The sequence below is a fragment of the Acomys russatus genome, chromosome 12 (genome assembly GCF_903995435.1).
Source record: "Acomys russatus chromosome 12, mAcoRus1.1, whole genome shotgun sequence".
NCBI classification, from domain to species: domain Eukaryota; kingdom Metazoa; phylum Chordata; class Mammalia; order Rodentia; family Muridae; genus Acomys; species Acomys russatus.
The window spans coordinates 9568888-9586420 of record NC_067148.1 but is presented as its reverse complement, the minus strand read 5'-3'; the positions used below and the strand labels follow the sequence as shown (position 1 = coordinate 9586420).

The following is a 17533-nucleotide window of genomic DNA, read 5'->3' as shown; positions in this document are numbered from 1 at the left end:
CCATGGTAGTGTGTGTATCATAGGAGAACAGGCGGCTCAAAGGTGTCCCTCTGTTACGGGTGGACTCGCCTGTCACTGCCCTCTTCTCTCAACCCCCTCATCAAACATCTAGCCAGGTGCTGGAGAGCGCTCAGTCAGTAAAATGCTTGCTTCACAAGCATAAGGTGTCCCCTATAAAAGCCAGGTGTGTCCAGCGTACCCCAGCACCAGGGAGACAGGCAGGCAAAGCTCTGGACAGCACTGTCAGCCTAGCCAATCCGTGAGCTCCAAATCCAATGAGACGCCTGTCTCAAAAAAAAATAAGGTAGAAAGTGACTGTGGAGGACAGCCAGCGTCGGCTTCTGCCCTTCACATGATGTACACACACACACACACACAAGTACTCATGCACACACGCATGTGCACACACACAGATGTGTACCAAATCTAACCAGAAAACAAACAATTTAAACTTCCCGTTCTCTTTATTACTTTCTGTGCTCACCCCTTGTTCTCCCTGCTCTTCCCGCTCTCTGTGTGGGGGGTTTTGTTTGTTTGGGGGGCTTGTTTGTTGGTTAGTTGGTCTTCTGGTGATTCCTGACATCTTTGTTTTGTTTTGCTTTGCTTTGCTTTGTTGTTGTTGTTTTGTTTTGTTTGCTTGTTTGTTTGTTTTTGTGGGGTTTTTTTGGTTTTTTTTTTTAGACAAGGTTTCTCTGTGTAGCCTTGGTTGTCCAGGACTCACTTTTACAAAGACCAGGCTAGCCTCAAGCTCACAGAGATCTGCCTGCCTCTGAAGGAGAGATAAACATGGTGTTTGTTTGTTTGTTTGTTTGTTTAGATCATAAGTGGGTAAAGAGAAAAGGCTTGTGAGAGAGAAGGTGATGTTTATCCCCTTAGAAGTCGAACCACCATGTGGGGGAGATTGGTTATTAACCAGCTGAAAAACATCCTTGAACAAATTCTGAGAGGTGGTATAAATGTGAGCCAGAAACAAGAGGCGGGCCTCTGGAGACTTGGGATAGTTTTGGCTGTTCACTGCTCCACTTTGAGACGCTCCTAGAGAGACCAGCTCGAGGGAAGGCTTTGGGGCTCTGGGCTCTGGCTGAGGTTCCAGGTTCTGGTTGCTCCAGGTTCCAGCAGAAGAAATCCTACTGATTACGCCAGGAGAATTGTTCCTTGGAACGGATATCCTTACGGTTTCATTACTGTATTCTTTAATCTTCTTTTCCTATTGTTTCGGTTAGTTGGATTATAAGTGAGGTACTCTCGGTTAATAAGTTCGTAATAAAATATATTTGTTAAGAAAATTGAGCCTACATGCCTCTGCCTCCTGAGTGCTGGGATTACAGGCATGTGCCACCACGCCCAAATTCCTTACATATTAACAAGGGAAATATAGCATAATAAGTAGGCATACAAGACTCTCTAGAGCAGTGGTTTTCAACCTTCCTAATGCTGTGACCCTTTAGTACAGTTCTTCATGCTGTGGTGACCCCCTACCATAAAATCATTCTAGCTTCTATGTAATAACTGTAATTTTGCTGCTGTTATGAATCATAATGTAAACATACAATATGCAGTATATCTGACATGCGGCTCCCAAAGGGGCCTCGACCCACGGGTTGAGAACCACTGCTCTATCTGATCCCTTAACTGCAAATGGGGGTTGTAAAGCTGCTTACATCAGAGAGTTGTTTTAGATATTAAAGGAAATAATAGAGGGCTGCCGACTAGGGAGGCAGGTACCTTGCAGTTAGTAAGCACTCACCTAACACCCACGTATCGTCCCTACTGTGAGAACACCTCTATCTCCATAGCTGGGGGTGCACTACGTCCCTTTCTGTCTTTAACCCCAGCTCTTCCTCCTCTTGATATTCCCAGCTAGAAATGGTGACTTGAGGGGGAATTGAAATAAAGTCTTCAAAAGAAGGAATATGGGCTCAGCAAGCGTGTCTTGGCCTGACCTAGGGCACAAGTGTGTAAGGAGAGCAACTCAACAAAAGCAATGAGAGTGTGACTACCAGAGCCGGGTGACGCCAGCGAGCAGAGCACAGGTTCAACACAGAAGGAGTCAGTTGTTAGAGAACATTCATGAAGAGTGGGAGTGAAGCTCCACAGAGAATGTACTAAAAGTCAGTGCGAATTAATACATGGTTAGAAATAGAGCTTAAAGAAAAGAAAAAAAAAAAAAAAAACAGAGCTAGGCATGGTGGTGTATGCCTGTAATCCCAGGTCTTAAAAGGCCATGACAGGAAGATTGCAAGGCTGAGGCTAGCCTGAGCTACACAGCAAGACCTGTCAGAAATAAGGAAGTGGGGCAAAGGGGAGTGAGGAGACGGGAAATAGGTCCAGCTGCTTTTGGGGTTTTGGTTTGGGTTGTTGTTGTTATTGTTGATGATGATGATGATGATAATGTTTAGTTTTTGGGGTTTTTTTTTTGTTTGTTTGGTTGGTTTTTGTTTTTGTTTGTTTGGGTTTTGTTTTGTTTTGTTTTTGTTTTTGTTTTTTTGGTTTTTCAAGACAGGGTTTCTCTGTGTAGCCTTGGCTGTCCTGGACTTGCTTTGTAGATCAGGCTGGCCTCCAACTCACAGCGATCTGCCTGCCTCTGCCTCCTGAGTGCTGGGATTAAAGGCGTGCGCCACCATGCCTGGCTTGCTTTTTGTATAGCTCTGTCAATCTAATAAGTTCTGGGGCACTTCTCCCTTGCAATCAAAGGATTTTAAATTGTTAAAATGCTACTGGGGGTGAGGGTATAGTGATAAAACTGACTGGGTTCTCTCAAGTATTGATATAATATCCATTCTTTCTTTTTACTAAACTGCAGAAGGCACTCCATTATGTTTGAAACAGTGACATAGTCCACGTGGCCGAAACAAGTCTCACAAGTGCAGACAACTATGGGAAAGAATCCCATCCCGAAGCAGGGGTGGCGGCCTCTCTAGTGATAGTGTGCAGCTGACCCACTGTTCAAAGTGTCAAGAAATGGAAGTGTAGCTTAGTGGGCAGTGTCTGCCTAGTAAGCATGTGCAAAGCTTCGGGTTTACCTTCCTCCCGCCCCCCCCCCCCCACGCTGCATAAAACAAACCATGAAGACCCGGGCTGTAACCCCAGCGCTACGGAAGTGGAGGCAGGAGGCTCCGTGATCCAAAGCTATTCCTGTTTACACAGCAAGCTTGAGGCCAGCCTGTGCTACATGAGACCCTGACTCAAAAACAACCCCCCCCCCCTCAAAAAGCAGTCACTGTTAAGAGACCGTGTGTATGCATTCCTGCCCGCTCTCTGCTTTGTCTCTAGGGCTTCTTTTCCTACCTATGCTCCTTGGAGCATGTAAGGAGCACTCTCCAGGCATCTCCGTGTACAGTATAAAATAGCCTGGTCCTGTGCACATAAGCAGACTACATCTGCCTGAGCACCTGTGGAGGGAGCTGGGAAGGAGACATGCAGCCACACTGTGCACACTGTACCCTATGATGCAGCCTAGGACTGCAAAGGCTATGCAAGAACAGCCCCCTGACCCAAGTGGGCAGGTCCCGAAAGGCTCCTCAGGAGTACCACCTCATCTGAGACATAAAGAGTAGGTGAGATGAGTCGGGTGCACTCTGTAATCCCAGCACTCAGGGAGGCAGGCGGATCTCTGTGAGTTCGAGGCCAGCCTGGTCTACAAAGTAAGTCCAGGACAGGCAAGGCTACACAGAGAAACCCTGACTCAAAAAACAAAACAAAACAAAAAGTGGGTGAGACAGGGATAAAAATTCTGTCCAGAGTATTTAAGAGGCCACTACAAGACATTAAGGAAGAGATAGCTCGATAAGAGAACTGACAAGAATCTGGACAGACAAAATTGGAAATCCAAGTGGCCAAAACACATTTGAAACTGTATTCCAGTCATTGGTCATCAAGAACATGCATGTTAAAACCACTAGTACAAAACACCCAGAATAAGCTGGGCGGTGGTGGCACAAATCTTTAATCCTAACACTTGGGAGGCAGAGACAGGTGGATCGCTGTGAGTTCGAGGCCAGCCTGGTCTACAAAGCGAGTCCAGGACAGCCAAGTCTATACAGAGAAACCCTGTCTCGAAAAACCAAAAAGAAAAAAACAAAACAAAACAAAACACCCAGAATAGGTGTAGTTTTAAAAGATTGTCAATGGCAGGTGTCAGTTAAATGTTATAATTGTTTGAAAGAAACAATTAACACTTTCTACTTAACTAAAGATATACCCAGTGTCTACACACACCGTGGAACGTACATGAATGTCCAAGTCAAGCAGTGGGAACTCCCAAGCCAAGAGTACACCCACACAAGAGACCACTGGACCTCAGACGGCCAGACTGTAAGCATGGTAGGCTTTGCAAGCCTTGTGGCCTCAGCCACACCTGCTCAACACTGCACACGACACTAGGGCAGCCAAAGGGGATACACAGCTAAACACCGTGGCTGGCCGTGGCTGACTACTGCCACACTGCAATGAAAGCAGAACTCTGCAAGCACTGCTCACAGGCAAGTCCAACACTGCATGGCGTTGAGTGAAGACACACACTAAGTAGACACTGTTCGATCCCATTTCATAAGGCTCAAACCATCCACCCATTAGCCTGGCAGTCCAGCCCAGGGGCCGACCGATCCTTTGGCACACAGTCTCTGCTTGACGCTGCCCTGTAGAGATGGGGGCAGTGTTGCTCATCTCCAGCACTAAGGGAGTGATTACTGGACGGTCAAGGTTAGACGTGGTGGAAAGGGTGGGATGGAAGGTCTGGGGAGCAGGACACTCGTTTTCTCATTAAATGATGGTCACCCAAGTGTCGGTAGTTTGAACCATGCTCTGTGCTGGATTTGTTGTGTATGTGACACCCACGCTCCAGAGAAAAGATGGGCGAATAGGGATGGGTGGGGATCGAGCAAAGCACGCTGAAAGACAGGGCGACCAAAGGGCAGGAGTGACAGGAATCCTGTGACCCGAGGCAGGCTGCCTTCATATATGAGGGAGAAAGCTGACAGAGGCAGGTCCTAAGATTCCCAGACTGCCATGAGTCTCTCATCACGTGTCCAGGGCCAGGCAGAGTGCCACACGTCTCTGACCCCAGCACCCGGGAGCCTGCGGGATAATCGGCTGCAAGTTCATGGCCAGCCTGGGCCCCTAAGACCCTATCTCAAAAGACAAGAAGAAGGAAAGAGAAAACTTGCCACTGTGTTACTTCATCAACTACGCTGAGTGACAGCAGCAGTGGCTAGTTTCATTAAAAACAAAGGTCGCAATGTTATTTACATAGTAGCCTGAATTTCCATTCTTTAAAAACAAAACCTCTGATGAGTAAAATAAACCAGACAGTCGTAGTCTAAACCAATGGTTCTCAACCTGTGGGCCGTCACCCCTTTGGGAGGGTTGAGCAACCCTTTCATAGGAGTCATACATAAGACATCCTGTATAGCACATGCTTACACTACTGTTCATAACAGTAGCAAAATGACAGTTATGAAGCGGCAATGAAAAAAGTTCTTATGGTGGCGTCACCGCACCGTGAAGGAACCGCATGAAAGGGTTGCAGCATTAGGAAGGCTGGGAAGCACTGGTTTGACTGACATCACATCTGTATGCACAAATCTTTAACCACTGTGGCTCAAAGCAATGACGTTTTCTTTGCTGTGGGCACCTGAGTGTCCCAGTTGCCCTATCTCTCTGCCTGGGTTCCAGCACAGCCTCAGAACGTATTAACTTAAATCAGTTCCCTAATCTCTCCCTGGGTTTCTTTATGAGACCGCAGTACCTTCCTCGCAGGGTTTGGATGGCTCAGGAATGGGGCGTGACCGGATCACACAGGCCTTGGCACTTGGTGGAGTTGGTTGCTTATTACTCTGTTCCACAGTTGCTGGGGAGAACATGCGAGTCGCCAGGCCATTCCCCTTTAAAACTGTGGTAAAGCTGCCTGCAGGAGTTGGCACGTTTTGTTTTTACTTAAGAAAACAATTTGAGATACATTTCATAAATACAACCCGGTTTTCAGGGACAAATTGGTGGAAATAGCACGTGTGGTTTGCGCAGTTTTCGTAGGACTGTCATCAGAGAAAGGCTTTCAGTGTTTAACGGGTGCTCAGCTTTATGGTGGAACGTGGACTTTTTGTATCTTTCTAGTAATTTGTTTTAGTGTCTGTTGTTGTTGTTGTTGTTTTAAGGCTTCATGCTGTAGTGCAGCCTGGCCTGAAACTCACTTGTGTAACACAGGCGGCTTTAGACCATGTGGTATCCGTCCGGCTTCAGACTCCCAACTGTAGGGACAACAAACACAAGCCACCATGTCCACTAACTGGCATTTGAAGGTTCAGCCTCTGAAGCTTTGTAGTGAAGAAATGTGAAAAGCATCGAAAGAGTATTTATTTAGAAGTGTTGAGGAGAAAGAACTTTGTTCAACCCTCGACTTGTTTTAACTGTAGTGTGAAAAATTCACTTAACGTTTGTCTAGTTTTCAAAGCAATCACAGATTGCTTCCTTCCAGACTCCTCACGATAGCCCTGTAAGATACAACAACGCTTTTTTACAGATCACATAGCAGTAACTTACTAGTAACCAGCCACGCCCACCGTAACCAGCCACGCCCACCGAGGCTATAAACACCATTTGTTCCTTCTTCCAAAGAACTTGCAAAGCAGCACTCAAGCAAGCAAGAAGCTTACAGCTGCCGCTTACTGCCTGCGCTTACCAGCTACCCTAACAACTGCTGCCTCTGCCTTCACTTCCTGTGTTTAAAGGGTAATCGGGCCTCTGATATTACTGCCCTATGCAAGGGCATCAAATCAAAGGCTTGGCCTCAAAGGCTGGGCCTGTCCCAGATACACAATTATCCACTCTGAGTGCGGTGGAAAAGTCCTTGCTGAGTATGGACTCCTTCTCCTCCTCACCAGTGAGAACAAGTGGGTTTGAATTCCTAACAGTTGTCAACACATGGAAAACATTCAGAAGAGGGGCGATGTGAGAAGACATTCTCCACAAAACTTCTACATTTAAGCTGGAGATTGACAATAAGTCCCTCGTCTACACACACATACATATGCACACAAACACACACATACATATAGATACACACACATATCCATATAAAAGTAGGATTCTTGTCCTTAGGAAATTCCCAGTTGAACGGCCCAGACAAGCATATAAACAAATTACTCATAACACAGCCCATGGGCGCAGCAGGGGAAGAGGTGAGTAACTCGTGGTTGGGGACAGGGACGGGGATGAAGACTTGCCATGGTAAACAGAGTGACATGTCCAGAACTCCAAGCTGTCACATGGCAGTAAGTAAGATGCACAAGTGCAAGGCTGCCATGAGGACTGGAGATTGTGTGTGTCGTGCTAACTTTTCCACTTCCACCCCACGCCGTGTGATCCATTAAATGGCTCTAGTGTTCTTTAAAATTGTGTACAATTAGCACATGGTTCTAAAGATAAGTTTACATCGCACTTTATTCCAGAGTCCTCTAAGAGTTTGTTTCACATTATTGTATAGTTTTTCAGCTGCTTTGTTTTTAAAAGTCAGGGTTTGTAGACCAACTGTTAAAAGAAAAAAAATGTAAAGCCAAATGAATAACAAAATGCTTACCACACAGACAGACAGACAGACAGACAGGGCTGGGATGCTCACATGGAGACCAGATGTTTCTTCAAAGTTCAGGAATGCCCTCTTTGTTTTCATTTCTATTCATACTGACAAAGAAAATATATTAGACGTAGGCTATTAGTTTAAATCCCAAAGGGAAGGAAACGTATTTGTGCTGCCTGCACCGCTCTCTGCAGAGGGCCTCGTTTTCGTTTGAGAAGCGACCTGAGTGCTCACTGCCGTGGAACTGTCCCACCACGTGGGTGTTAGTGTGAGCACAGGGACTTCCTGTGACCCTTCTTCCTCATCTGCTTCCTGTGCTCGGGCAGCAGCAACCGATCCGTGCTGGGCTGCACTGGCCTCTGCAGAGCCAGGCCAGCACATACCTGGAGTTCATTTCACATGCTTTCTTACTCAAAGGATAATCAATCCCCGGACTATTTCTGGTTAATGATCCTTAACTGACCTCCATAAAATGAGAACTATTACAGAAAATGAACTATTATATTAGTTCTTGTGGAACTTTGAGGACATCGTCTCCAGCTGGGAACCAGTTTTCCTTTTTCTCTTCTACTGACGCGAGCATGTTCTTATGGTTCCGTTCGATGTGCCGACCTAGAGGCACGCTTCAATCGCATGGCACTTTTGCTGTTTCGTTTAATCTACATGTAGTTCCTTTCTCTTCCTTGATAATTTCTGTCTAGCAAATACAATTTCTCCCCTTTTTAGTTTTTAAACTTACATAGACTGTTTTTTTAAAAAACCATGCATCTCATCTTACTCATAAAAACTATTGCTTTTTAAATTTTATTTCATTTTATTTTATTTTGGGTTTTTTGAGACAGGATTTCTCTGTGTAGCCTTGGCTGTCTTGGACTCGCTTTGTAGACCAGGCTGGCTTCGAACTCACAAAGATTTGCCTGCCTCTGCCTCCCAAGTGCTGGGATTAAATGCGTGTGCCACCATGCGCAGCGCTATTTTTTTTTTTTTTTTAATGTATGTCTTTGATATCTTTTAAGAGCAATATAGTCACTTAAATAAAACCCTAAGTAGTAAAGGTCTTCTGTTGGAAAAGGGACATTCTTGTTCTGCTTTAGGACATGCTGGCAACAGTATTTATCTCTTGGTTGGTTAAATCACCTTTGCTGTTCTCTAAAATAGTCTACAGTCATACCACCCTGAACACATCTCATCTCATCTGAAATAGGAAATACATAATACATATTAGTGTGTCTTACTTAAAATTGAGCCATGTGGCTGTCTCTCCCACTCACTAATATCATCACATAGAGATAGAAGTAAGATAGAATTCAGTATTACCAATGTGAACATTTCTCTTCCTTCTTGGTATCTCAGCTTCAACAAACCCAGGAGTCATCAAGATAAATTCAGTTCTGGATATAGTTGCCAAAGTGGAAGACTATTATCTTAAGGGCTATGTTGTTGGAGCCATTCACCCAGTTATACAACCTGTGGGGCAGCGAAAACACCTGCCGGCAAGCCACCTATACAGGGTAGTGCTGTCTCGACTGAAGTTAAGGTAAGCACGGCCTTGAGAAAAGTCACCTCAGAAGGCATTTTCTTTAATCAACTTTTTATGTACTGTTGTTGTTGTTTTTAAGACAGGGGTTCTCCGTGTAGCCTTGGCTATCCTGGATTTTCTTTGTAGACCAGGCTGGTCTTGAACTCATAGAAATCCACCTGCCTTTGCCTCCTGAGTTCTGGGATTAAAGGTGTGGAGCACTACCCCCTGGGTGGGTTTTCTTTAGTCTAAAAGAAAAGACATTTTGAAAGAGTGATGGAGAATAAAGAAAAATTGGGGAATTGATTCAAGGCCCATTTTTTTGCAGTTGAAACTGAATTAGGATAAGGAAACTTCAGTCCTGACTAAGGGCTGGAGAGATGGCTCAGTGGTTAAGAGCACTGACTGCTCCTCCGAAGGTCCTGAGTTCAATTTCCAGCAACCGCACGGTGGTTCACAACCATCTGTAATGAGATCTGGTGCCCTCTTCTGGCCTGCAGGTGTATATGCAGGCAAAGCACTGTATACATAATAATAAATAAGTAAATCTTTAAAAACAAAACAAAACTCCTGGCCGGGCGTGGTGGCATGTGCCTTTAACCCCAGCAGCACTTGAGAGGCAGAGGTAGTCAGATCTCTCTGAGTTCAAGGCCAGTCTGATCTACAAAGTGAGTCTAGGACACCCATGACTACACAGAGAAACCCTGTCTCAAAAAACCAAAACCAACCAAACAAACAAAAAACCTCCTGACTAATGGGGCTGGAGAGATGGTTCTGTGGTTAAGAGCACTGGCTGCTCTTCCAGAGGACCTGGGTTCAATTCCCAGCACCCACAGGACAGCTCACAACTATCTGTAACTCCAGCTCCAGGGGCTCTCACACCTCCACACCTGTGCACATAAAATAAATATTAAATATATATTTTAAAATAATAAATAAAACTCCAATCTAAGCCAAGTGTGGGGTACATGCATGTAAGCACAGCACTCAGGAGGACAAGTGAGATACCTCAAGTTTGGCACTGGGGTGGGCTACCTAGGAAGATTCTAGCTCAAAAGAAGAGAGCGAAAACAACAACCACCCCCATCATTGCCCTCACTATACTAAGCGAGGGCGTGAATGAACAGAGTAAAGGGAAGTAGACCCAAGACACCCCTGTAAAGCTGGGTGCAGTGGCTCCCGTGGAACCCACCAGAAGATAAGGAGCGGCAGTTGGCCTAAATGTACTGACCAAAGCGAGGCAGCCCCTCTCATGGAGTCTTCCACCTACCTATGTTCTCAGTAAGAACGGCAGCTGAAACTAGCCTCCGTCCTAAACCTTTCATAGCAGAAAGAACTGCCATGCAACTTCTCATAAATTAGGCATATTGGCAACGGTTTCCCTAAATAAGCCGGAAATGGGGGGGGGGCACTCTTGGGATGGACCCTAGGCTTTTCACATGCAAACGGAGTCTGAAGGCCCTCCCTTTGGGGGATGAGCACAACATGGAACAAGGCCCTGGTTAGAGTCTCAGCACCACAGGGAAACAGTTGTCTTAGGTGCTGTCCTGTTGCTGTGAAGAGACAGCATGGCCAAGGCAGCTCTTTAAAAAGAAACTGCTTAGTTGGGGGTTTGCTTACAATTTTAGAGGCTTAGTTCATTATCATCCTGGCAGACCGCACACAGTCCTGGGGCTGGAGTCCAGAGCTTTACATCCTGAGCCTCAGGCATTAGGCAGAAAAGGAGACACTGCCTGGGGATTTACACACACACACACACACACACACACACACACACACACACACACACACACGTGTTTTGCGTAACTCTTGATCTGTATCGATATTATCTTAGCGCCTTCAGGCTGAGAAGAGGTACAGTGAGAAAAGGCACTAAAAAAGCCTAATAGCTTGAGTTCCATCCCAGAACACACATCAAGGGGGAAGGAGAGAGAGCCAGCTCCACAGAGTTACCCTCTGACCCACATGCTCACTGTGGAGCATGTGTCTCACACACAGGTGTGTGTGCACACATATACTCACACACCCACATACACACACGCGCGTGCACACACTCATACATATACACAATGATGTATTGTTTTATCTCAAACATTGTGTTTCCTCTTCCTAGTCGGGTGAACAGCAACCTCACTACGTAAAGGCTAAGGAAAATCATAATAAGAGAGAACGGGGTGAGAGAATGGGGAAGTTGTAAAGGGAAGGAAGAACTCCAGGCAGCAGACTGGGCTGCGGCTCAGTTGGTAGAGCACTTGCCTAGTATGTGAGAATCCCTGGGCTCATTTTCTGTGCCACATAAATCAGATATGGGGTCGCACACCTGCCATCCCTACAGTCAGAAGGGTCAAAAGAGAAGGTCAGTGCCTGCCATGGACTGTCTCAATCAGGTATAGGTCCTTGGGAATGAGAGTTCTCAAAGTGTCCATGGAATATGTCCTTAGGAATGAGAGTTCTCAAAGTGTCTGTGGACAAGGACAGGCAAGTGACAAACAGACAAACCAGGGGTAGTGTTTGAATCTGAGTGAATTTTGCAGACAAGCAAGCTAGGTTTTTATACATTTTTTGAAATGGGGGTGTTTCTATGGTTACATTATTTTTCATTCAAGGAAGTTAGGCAGACACAATTCAAAATACAGGATTCAGAGTGATAATGCTGTCATCAATCCTGAATCACTATTCTTAAGTCAATAGATTGGTGTTAGTACGCATGCACCTCTCATTATGCCAAACATCTGTGAGTCAAGACAGGTTTTTTTCTTAGCTCTTCCTTCGCTATCTGGAGCTTTCTTAAACACTTTATCTGTAAGTCATAATATAAACTATGATCAATTCTTGGCCATGTTTTTTATTAACAAGTGGAACGGAACTTGGTGGTAAAACCACCCGAAATACCCTTGGCCGCAGTCTCAAGGCGTCTCCTAGCAACACAGTTAAGTTTGAAAAGTTCTTGACATGACAGTAGGTCAGAAGAATAAAAACAAAGACAAGATATCCCAAAACAAATGAGCGAGAAGAAAAACTGCAGTCACTTACCCCTGGCAGGAACACCAGACCCATTCCAGGAGGCTCTCCTTTGGGTAGGGGTCACAGCCTCGGGTTCTGCAGTAACATTTGTCACACAGACTCCACTGGACGGGTTGTGACAATTCCCTATTACAGGTCAAGGTTGAGACCTGCCTGAGATACACAAGAACTTACCTAAGTGAAAACAAACAAACAAACACAAATAAAAAGGTGGGCAGTGGTGGTGCACACCTTTGTTCCCAGCCTGGTCTACAAAGCAAGCTCCAGGACAGCCAGGGCTGCACAGAGAAACCCTGCTTGGGGGAGAAAAAAACAGAAAGTTTTATTAGAGGTTTTGTTGTTCACTGCTAAATATAAAATCCAGGATCTTGCACCTTCTAGGCAGCTGCTGTACCACTGAGCCATGTGTGCGGCCCCGTTAGTCTTGATTATAAGGGCAGCAACCACTTGCTATTCAATAATTGCCTGTGTGTACACTGCAACCACACACACACTCAACGCACACACGTTCACACACACACATATATGTGAGTGTGTATGGACTTAAGCCTGCCTTTCCTGTCAAATGGGCTTAGCAGTGGTTAAAACATGACAAAAGTTAAAGATCAGTAAAGGGGGAAAAGACAGACATATTTATTGCATTTAAGTGAGATTTTTTTTTTCTTAACTTGTGCTTCTGTCCAACAACAAAGCCTCTTTCATTCACTTTAAGTTAGGAATCAACTGGCTAGAAGCCTTAAATTATGGAAATGTAAGTTAACAGAAATCGCCATGTGTCTGTGGCATTCTGTTTGAGACGAACGCCGGGACTGAAAGAACACAATGATAGCTATGGTGCCTCGTGGCTTTCATATGGACATAGCTGGACAGCAGTAGTTTGCGTCTGCCCGTGTTCTCTTTGCAGCCCCAAGAACTCAGCAGCACCCGCTGGGCAAAGGCATGCAAGACTTGTGATGGAGGAGTGCCCACTAACGTATGAGACACAAGCAAACGGCACCGCAGAGGAACTCCTCGAAAAGGTACCGGGTGTGCAGTCCTCACGTACACCAAGAACAGAGTCCTTTCTTACCTGAACACTATAGGGAACCCAGGCCTGTCATCCTGGCATGGTGCCTGGGAGAACCGTGAGTGCAAGGTCATCTTTGCCTATATAGTGAGTTCAAAGCCAGCCTGGACTACACAGTGAATTCCAGGCAGCCTGAGTCACAGAGTAGGACCCTAGGTTAGGAGACCAGTGATGACTTATTCTACAGAATTCAAACTGTAAAGCACGTGAGTCTAAAACTGTATGGGCCAGCATCCTGTGGAGGAAGATCACACAGAACCAGTGTGTGTTAGAGGGTTGTCAGGTGGGTTGACACAGCACAGGCTAACTACGATGGCAATGGCGACCTTCACGCTGAGGCTGCCTCACCCCCAGGAGCTGCTCCTTCCACAAGGCCAGATGCCATAGCAGTCCCAGTTGAATGCTGAAGGCCTGGAAGATTCTGGAAACCCACTGGTCTTCAGTCCACTTTGGAAGACGCTGGGTTTTAATGTCAGCCAAAGCTAGCAGCAGCAAGTTGCTGTCAGCATAAATGGACTTAGCAGCACATGATGGCAAAGAGACAGAACGAAAAAGCTCTGTTGTGTCTCCAGCTCCTCTTATCTGGGCTGCCACCAGAAGCACTGCTCACATTTAGGGTGGGCCTCCGCACATCAGCTAAACTGAAGGAGAAAATTCCTGCAGGTGTGCCCATCAGCTCACCTGCTGATTGACCCCAGACCGTGTCCTATTGACAGCCAAGACCAGCCATCACAAAACATAAGATCCAGAAACGCAGCACAGCCCTGACAGAAGGAAATTCAGCTGCAGAAAAAACACTTAATAAAAAATAAAAATTTAAAAATAAATTAAATTTTAAAATAACAATAAAAAAGAAAGAAAAGGCTTAATGACAAATGTGGTAACACAGAATGTAAGAATACTGACTTAGTCAGTGCTTGGGGAAGTCGGCAATTGTTCTGTAGGAAATAGATTCCAAAAGCTTCAGATAAGACAAGGAGGTGGGTTTTTTAAATTTTTTTTTTTAATCTGAAAAAAAAAACAAAAAATTAACATATTCAATTGTGAATGGAGGTATTGGCATAAAAAAATATCATGTTTATTTTTAAGAAAAATTAACTTGGGCTGGAGAGATGGTTCAGAGGTTAAGAGCACTGTTCTTCCAAAGGTCCTGAGTTCAGTTCCCAGCAACTACATGGTGGCTTACAACCATCTATAATGAGATCTGATGACCTCTCTGTCATGCAGACACACATGCAGGCAGAATACTGCATAAATAATAAATCTTTAAAAAAGAAAATAAATTACCTTGAAAAGAGATCAAGGCCGAGTAGTGGTGGTGCATGCCTTTAATCCCAGCACTTGGGAGGCAGAGGCAGGCGGATCTCTGTGAGTTCGAGGTCAGCCTGATCTACAGAGTGAGTTCCAGGACAGCCAGGGCTACACAGAGAAACCTTATCTTGAAAAACCAAAAAAAGAGGGGAATAGGGTGAAAGCGGAAGGGAGGGAGGAATGGGAGGATACAAGTGATGGGATAACAATTGAGATGTAATCTAAATAAATTAATAAAATAAAACAAAACAAAAGAGATCAAGGAAAATTTACAATCAATGTATACTTTGGAAGCTGCATAACTAAAAAAAAAAGAACACTAAATGTAGATTGACTAACGCAAGAAAAACATATATATTAAATTGGTGGAATTTTTTATGATATTTTAGTCACATTGGCATTCTTATACGTTCTTAGCTTTTATTTGTTTGTTATTGTTGTTTTGTGGTTTTTTTATTGTTTTGTTTTTTAAACAGTCTTTTACTATGTAGCCTTAGCTGCCCTAGAACTCTCCATGTAGACCAGTAGTCCCAACTCTCCTAACACTGTGACCCTTTAATGCAGTTCCTCATGTTGTAGTGACCCCCAAACATAAAAGTATTTTTGTTGCTACTTCATAACTGTAACTTCGCTGCTGCTATGAATCATATTGTAAATATTTTTGGAGTTAGAGGTTTGCCATTGGAGACCCACAGATTGAGAACCACTGATTGTAGACCAAACTGGCCTTGAACTCACAGAGATCAGCCTCACTCTGCCTCCTCCGTGGTGCTGGGATTAAATCACACAGCACCACAGCCAGCTAGCCTTTGTTTACTTTAAACATATAGAGTTAAGAACGCTAGGCGCTGTCTTTCGGCTAGAGGCTGTGAGACAGGAGTGAGGCTGCTGAGTCACATCTACAGCCCTTTGAGGAAGGCCTGGTGTAATCCCAGCTTGTAGCAAACTGAGTCAGGGGGGCCCTGAGTTTACAAAGAAAAGAGAAAAAGAAATGATGACGTTCGTGTCTGTGGGTGGTTCCAAGCAGCGGCTGCCCACTTGTGGAGCATCGCTGTGGTGTGCGTCCCGCCAGTAACAACTGCTAATGATGTTTCCCTTTTAGGTACAAAGCTGCCATTCAACTGCTGGAAGGAAAATTCCACGCGTTACAAAATGCACACCCTGTTTACTGCTGCTATTCTGGGGTGTTTGGGGTTTTGTTTTTTGGGGTTTTTTGTTTAGTCTTGTTTTCCTTTTCTGGAAATAAATCCACTCCAGACAGCTTCTTTAGAAAACAAAAATGTAGCTACTGATTGAGTCTTGATGGATGGCCATCAGGGCCCTTGTTTTGAATCTAGCTTCCTGGACACAGTTAAAGACCTGCTCAACAGGAAAGCGCTGTTGTTTCAGCAATTAGAGTAATGGGATTCTTCTCTGAGTAAGGAGCGTTGGGAAACACACATGGGAAACACCCGCCACTGCCCTGGGCATGAGCGAGAGCAATGGGTGAATACCAAATATTATTTTTGCACAGACACCTTGTGGGAGACTTTATTGCTGAACAGCTAATTTTCAGATCAGGCTTTAACAGTATATTAATGCGTCCTCTATTTTTAGTTTGTTTCCTTGTCGGTGGTACTGAGGGTTGACCACGCATGCCTCATGCATGCTGGCATTCTACTCTGAGCTGGATCCCCACCCCTGGCCATTCTATTTTTAATATTTAGTTTGCATTTCTTTCTTCTCTCTGGGTTTTAAAACAGAGCGTTTAAAAATATCAGTCCTCCCAGGCTGGCAAGACAGCCCAAGAGGTAAGGCATGGCTACCAAAGCTGACGACCTGAGTTCAAATCAGGGACTCGCATGACAAAAGAAGAGACTAACTCCTAGTAGCTGTCCCCTGACCACTACAAGTGTATCACACCAGGACACATGCATGTACTTGTGTGCATGCACAAGCACGCGCACGCACGCGCGTGCGCCACACACACACACACATAAATAAATGTAATTAAAATGAATCATCCCCCAAGTTAAAGTGGAAAAGATATCAATATATTTGTTCACAGACTTTTCCAGGAGGGAAAAAAAATATGTTATAGTAAGAAAAACATTTGGGAATGTCTCCGTGAAATTGACATGTAGGGGAGACACTGACAAGAACTTGACCCCTTCCTACTCACAGAATGCCGAACCCTCTCATACCACCCTCTTTTCTCCCAGGACATCTGGGAGAGGAAAACTGTGGTAATGTCCAAGTCTCTGTACAGTGTTACCTCTCAGAATGTAACCCTTAGGTGAATGAGGCCGGGCCGCCACAGTCTGGAGCTGTGGCTCCTGGCACCCTCCTCATCCGGGCTTTAATCCCAGCACAGGAGAGGCAGAAGCAGGTGGATTTCTGAGTTTGAGGGCAGCCTGGTCTACAGAGTAAGTCCAGGACAGTTAGAGCTATACAGAGAAGCCCTGCCTCAAAAAAAAACAAAAAACACTTATATTTCTACACTGTCCCTTATTTTTGCTTATTTAATAAGTGTTTATAGTGCATCTATCAAACAATACAATACAAAGACAGAGAAGACAGTATTCACCCTGGGCAGAGTTGCCAGCTGCACACAGGAGAACACCACTGCAAACAGAGCAGAGAAGAGGGCGCTTGGGTCTTAAGCACTGCATGTGTAAAAGAAATAAGATGATAATCTCACAAATATGTGCACAGAAGTGGTACCAAGCAAGAAAGTCACCTCGGCTAAGATCTCGAACCATTTCTCTGACTTCATGGCATGTGCTTCCGAGCCTGGTTACTGACTGGCAAGAGCAAAGCTAATCCCGTGTATCTGGCCCAGGTCAGAGGTAGCCGTCCCACATTCACAGATTGGAAAGCTTCATTTCAGCCGCCTTGAGCTGGACTCACACTTTATATGTGCACGAATGATCTTTTAACATTTTTCTTGATCAACATCAAATAGTGCTGAGTGCATTTTGTCTTTAAATTAATGTCTTCTTTAATCGTGCGGCTGTATTTGTTTCAGTTACCTTGGGAGTATTCTGAAGCCGTCTTTCAT

The 17533-nt window shown here is 45.0% G+C and overlaps 1 protein-coding gene across 1 annotated transcript in view; it reads left to right on the top strand.

The window, feature by feature from the left end:
• The window catches only part of Rftn2 (raftlin family member 2), a 56620-nt gene that overhangs the window by 3776 nt on the left and 35311 nt on the right, over positions 1-17533 (top strand). The window contains exons 2-3 of the mRNA XM_051153831.1: positions 8927-9110; positions 13021-13135. Coding sequence (XP_051009788.1) covers positions 8927-9110; positions 13021-13135 — 299 coding nt within the window. The remainder of the gene's footprint in view (positions 1-8926; positions 9111-13020; positions 13136-17533) is intronic.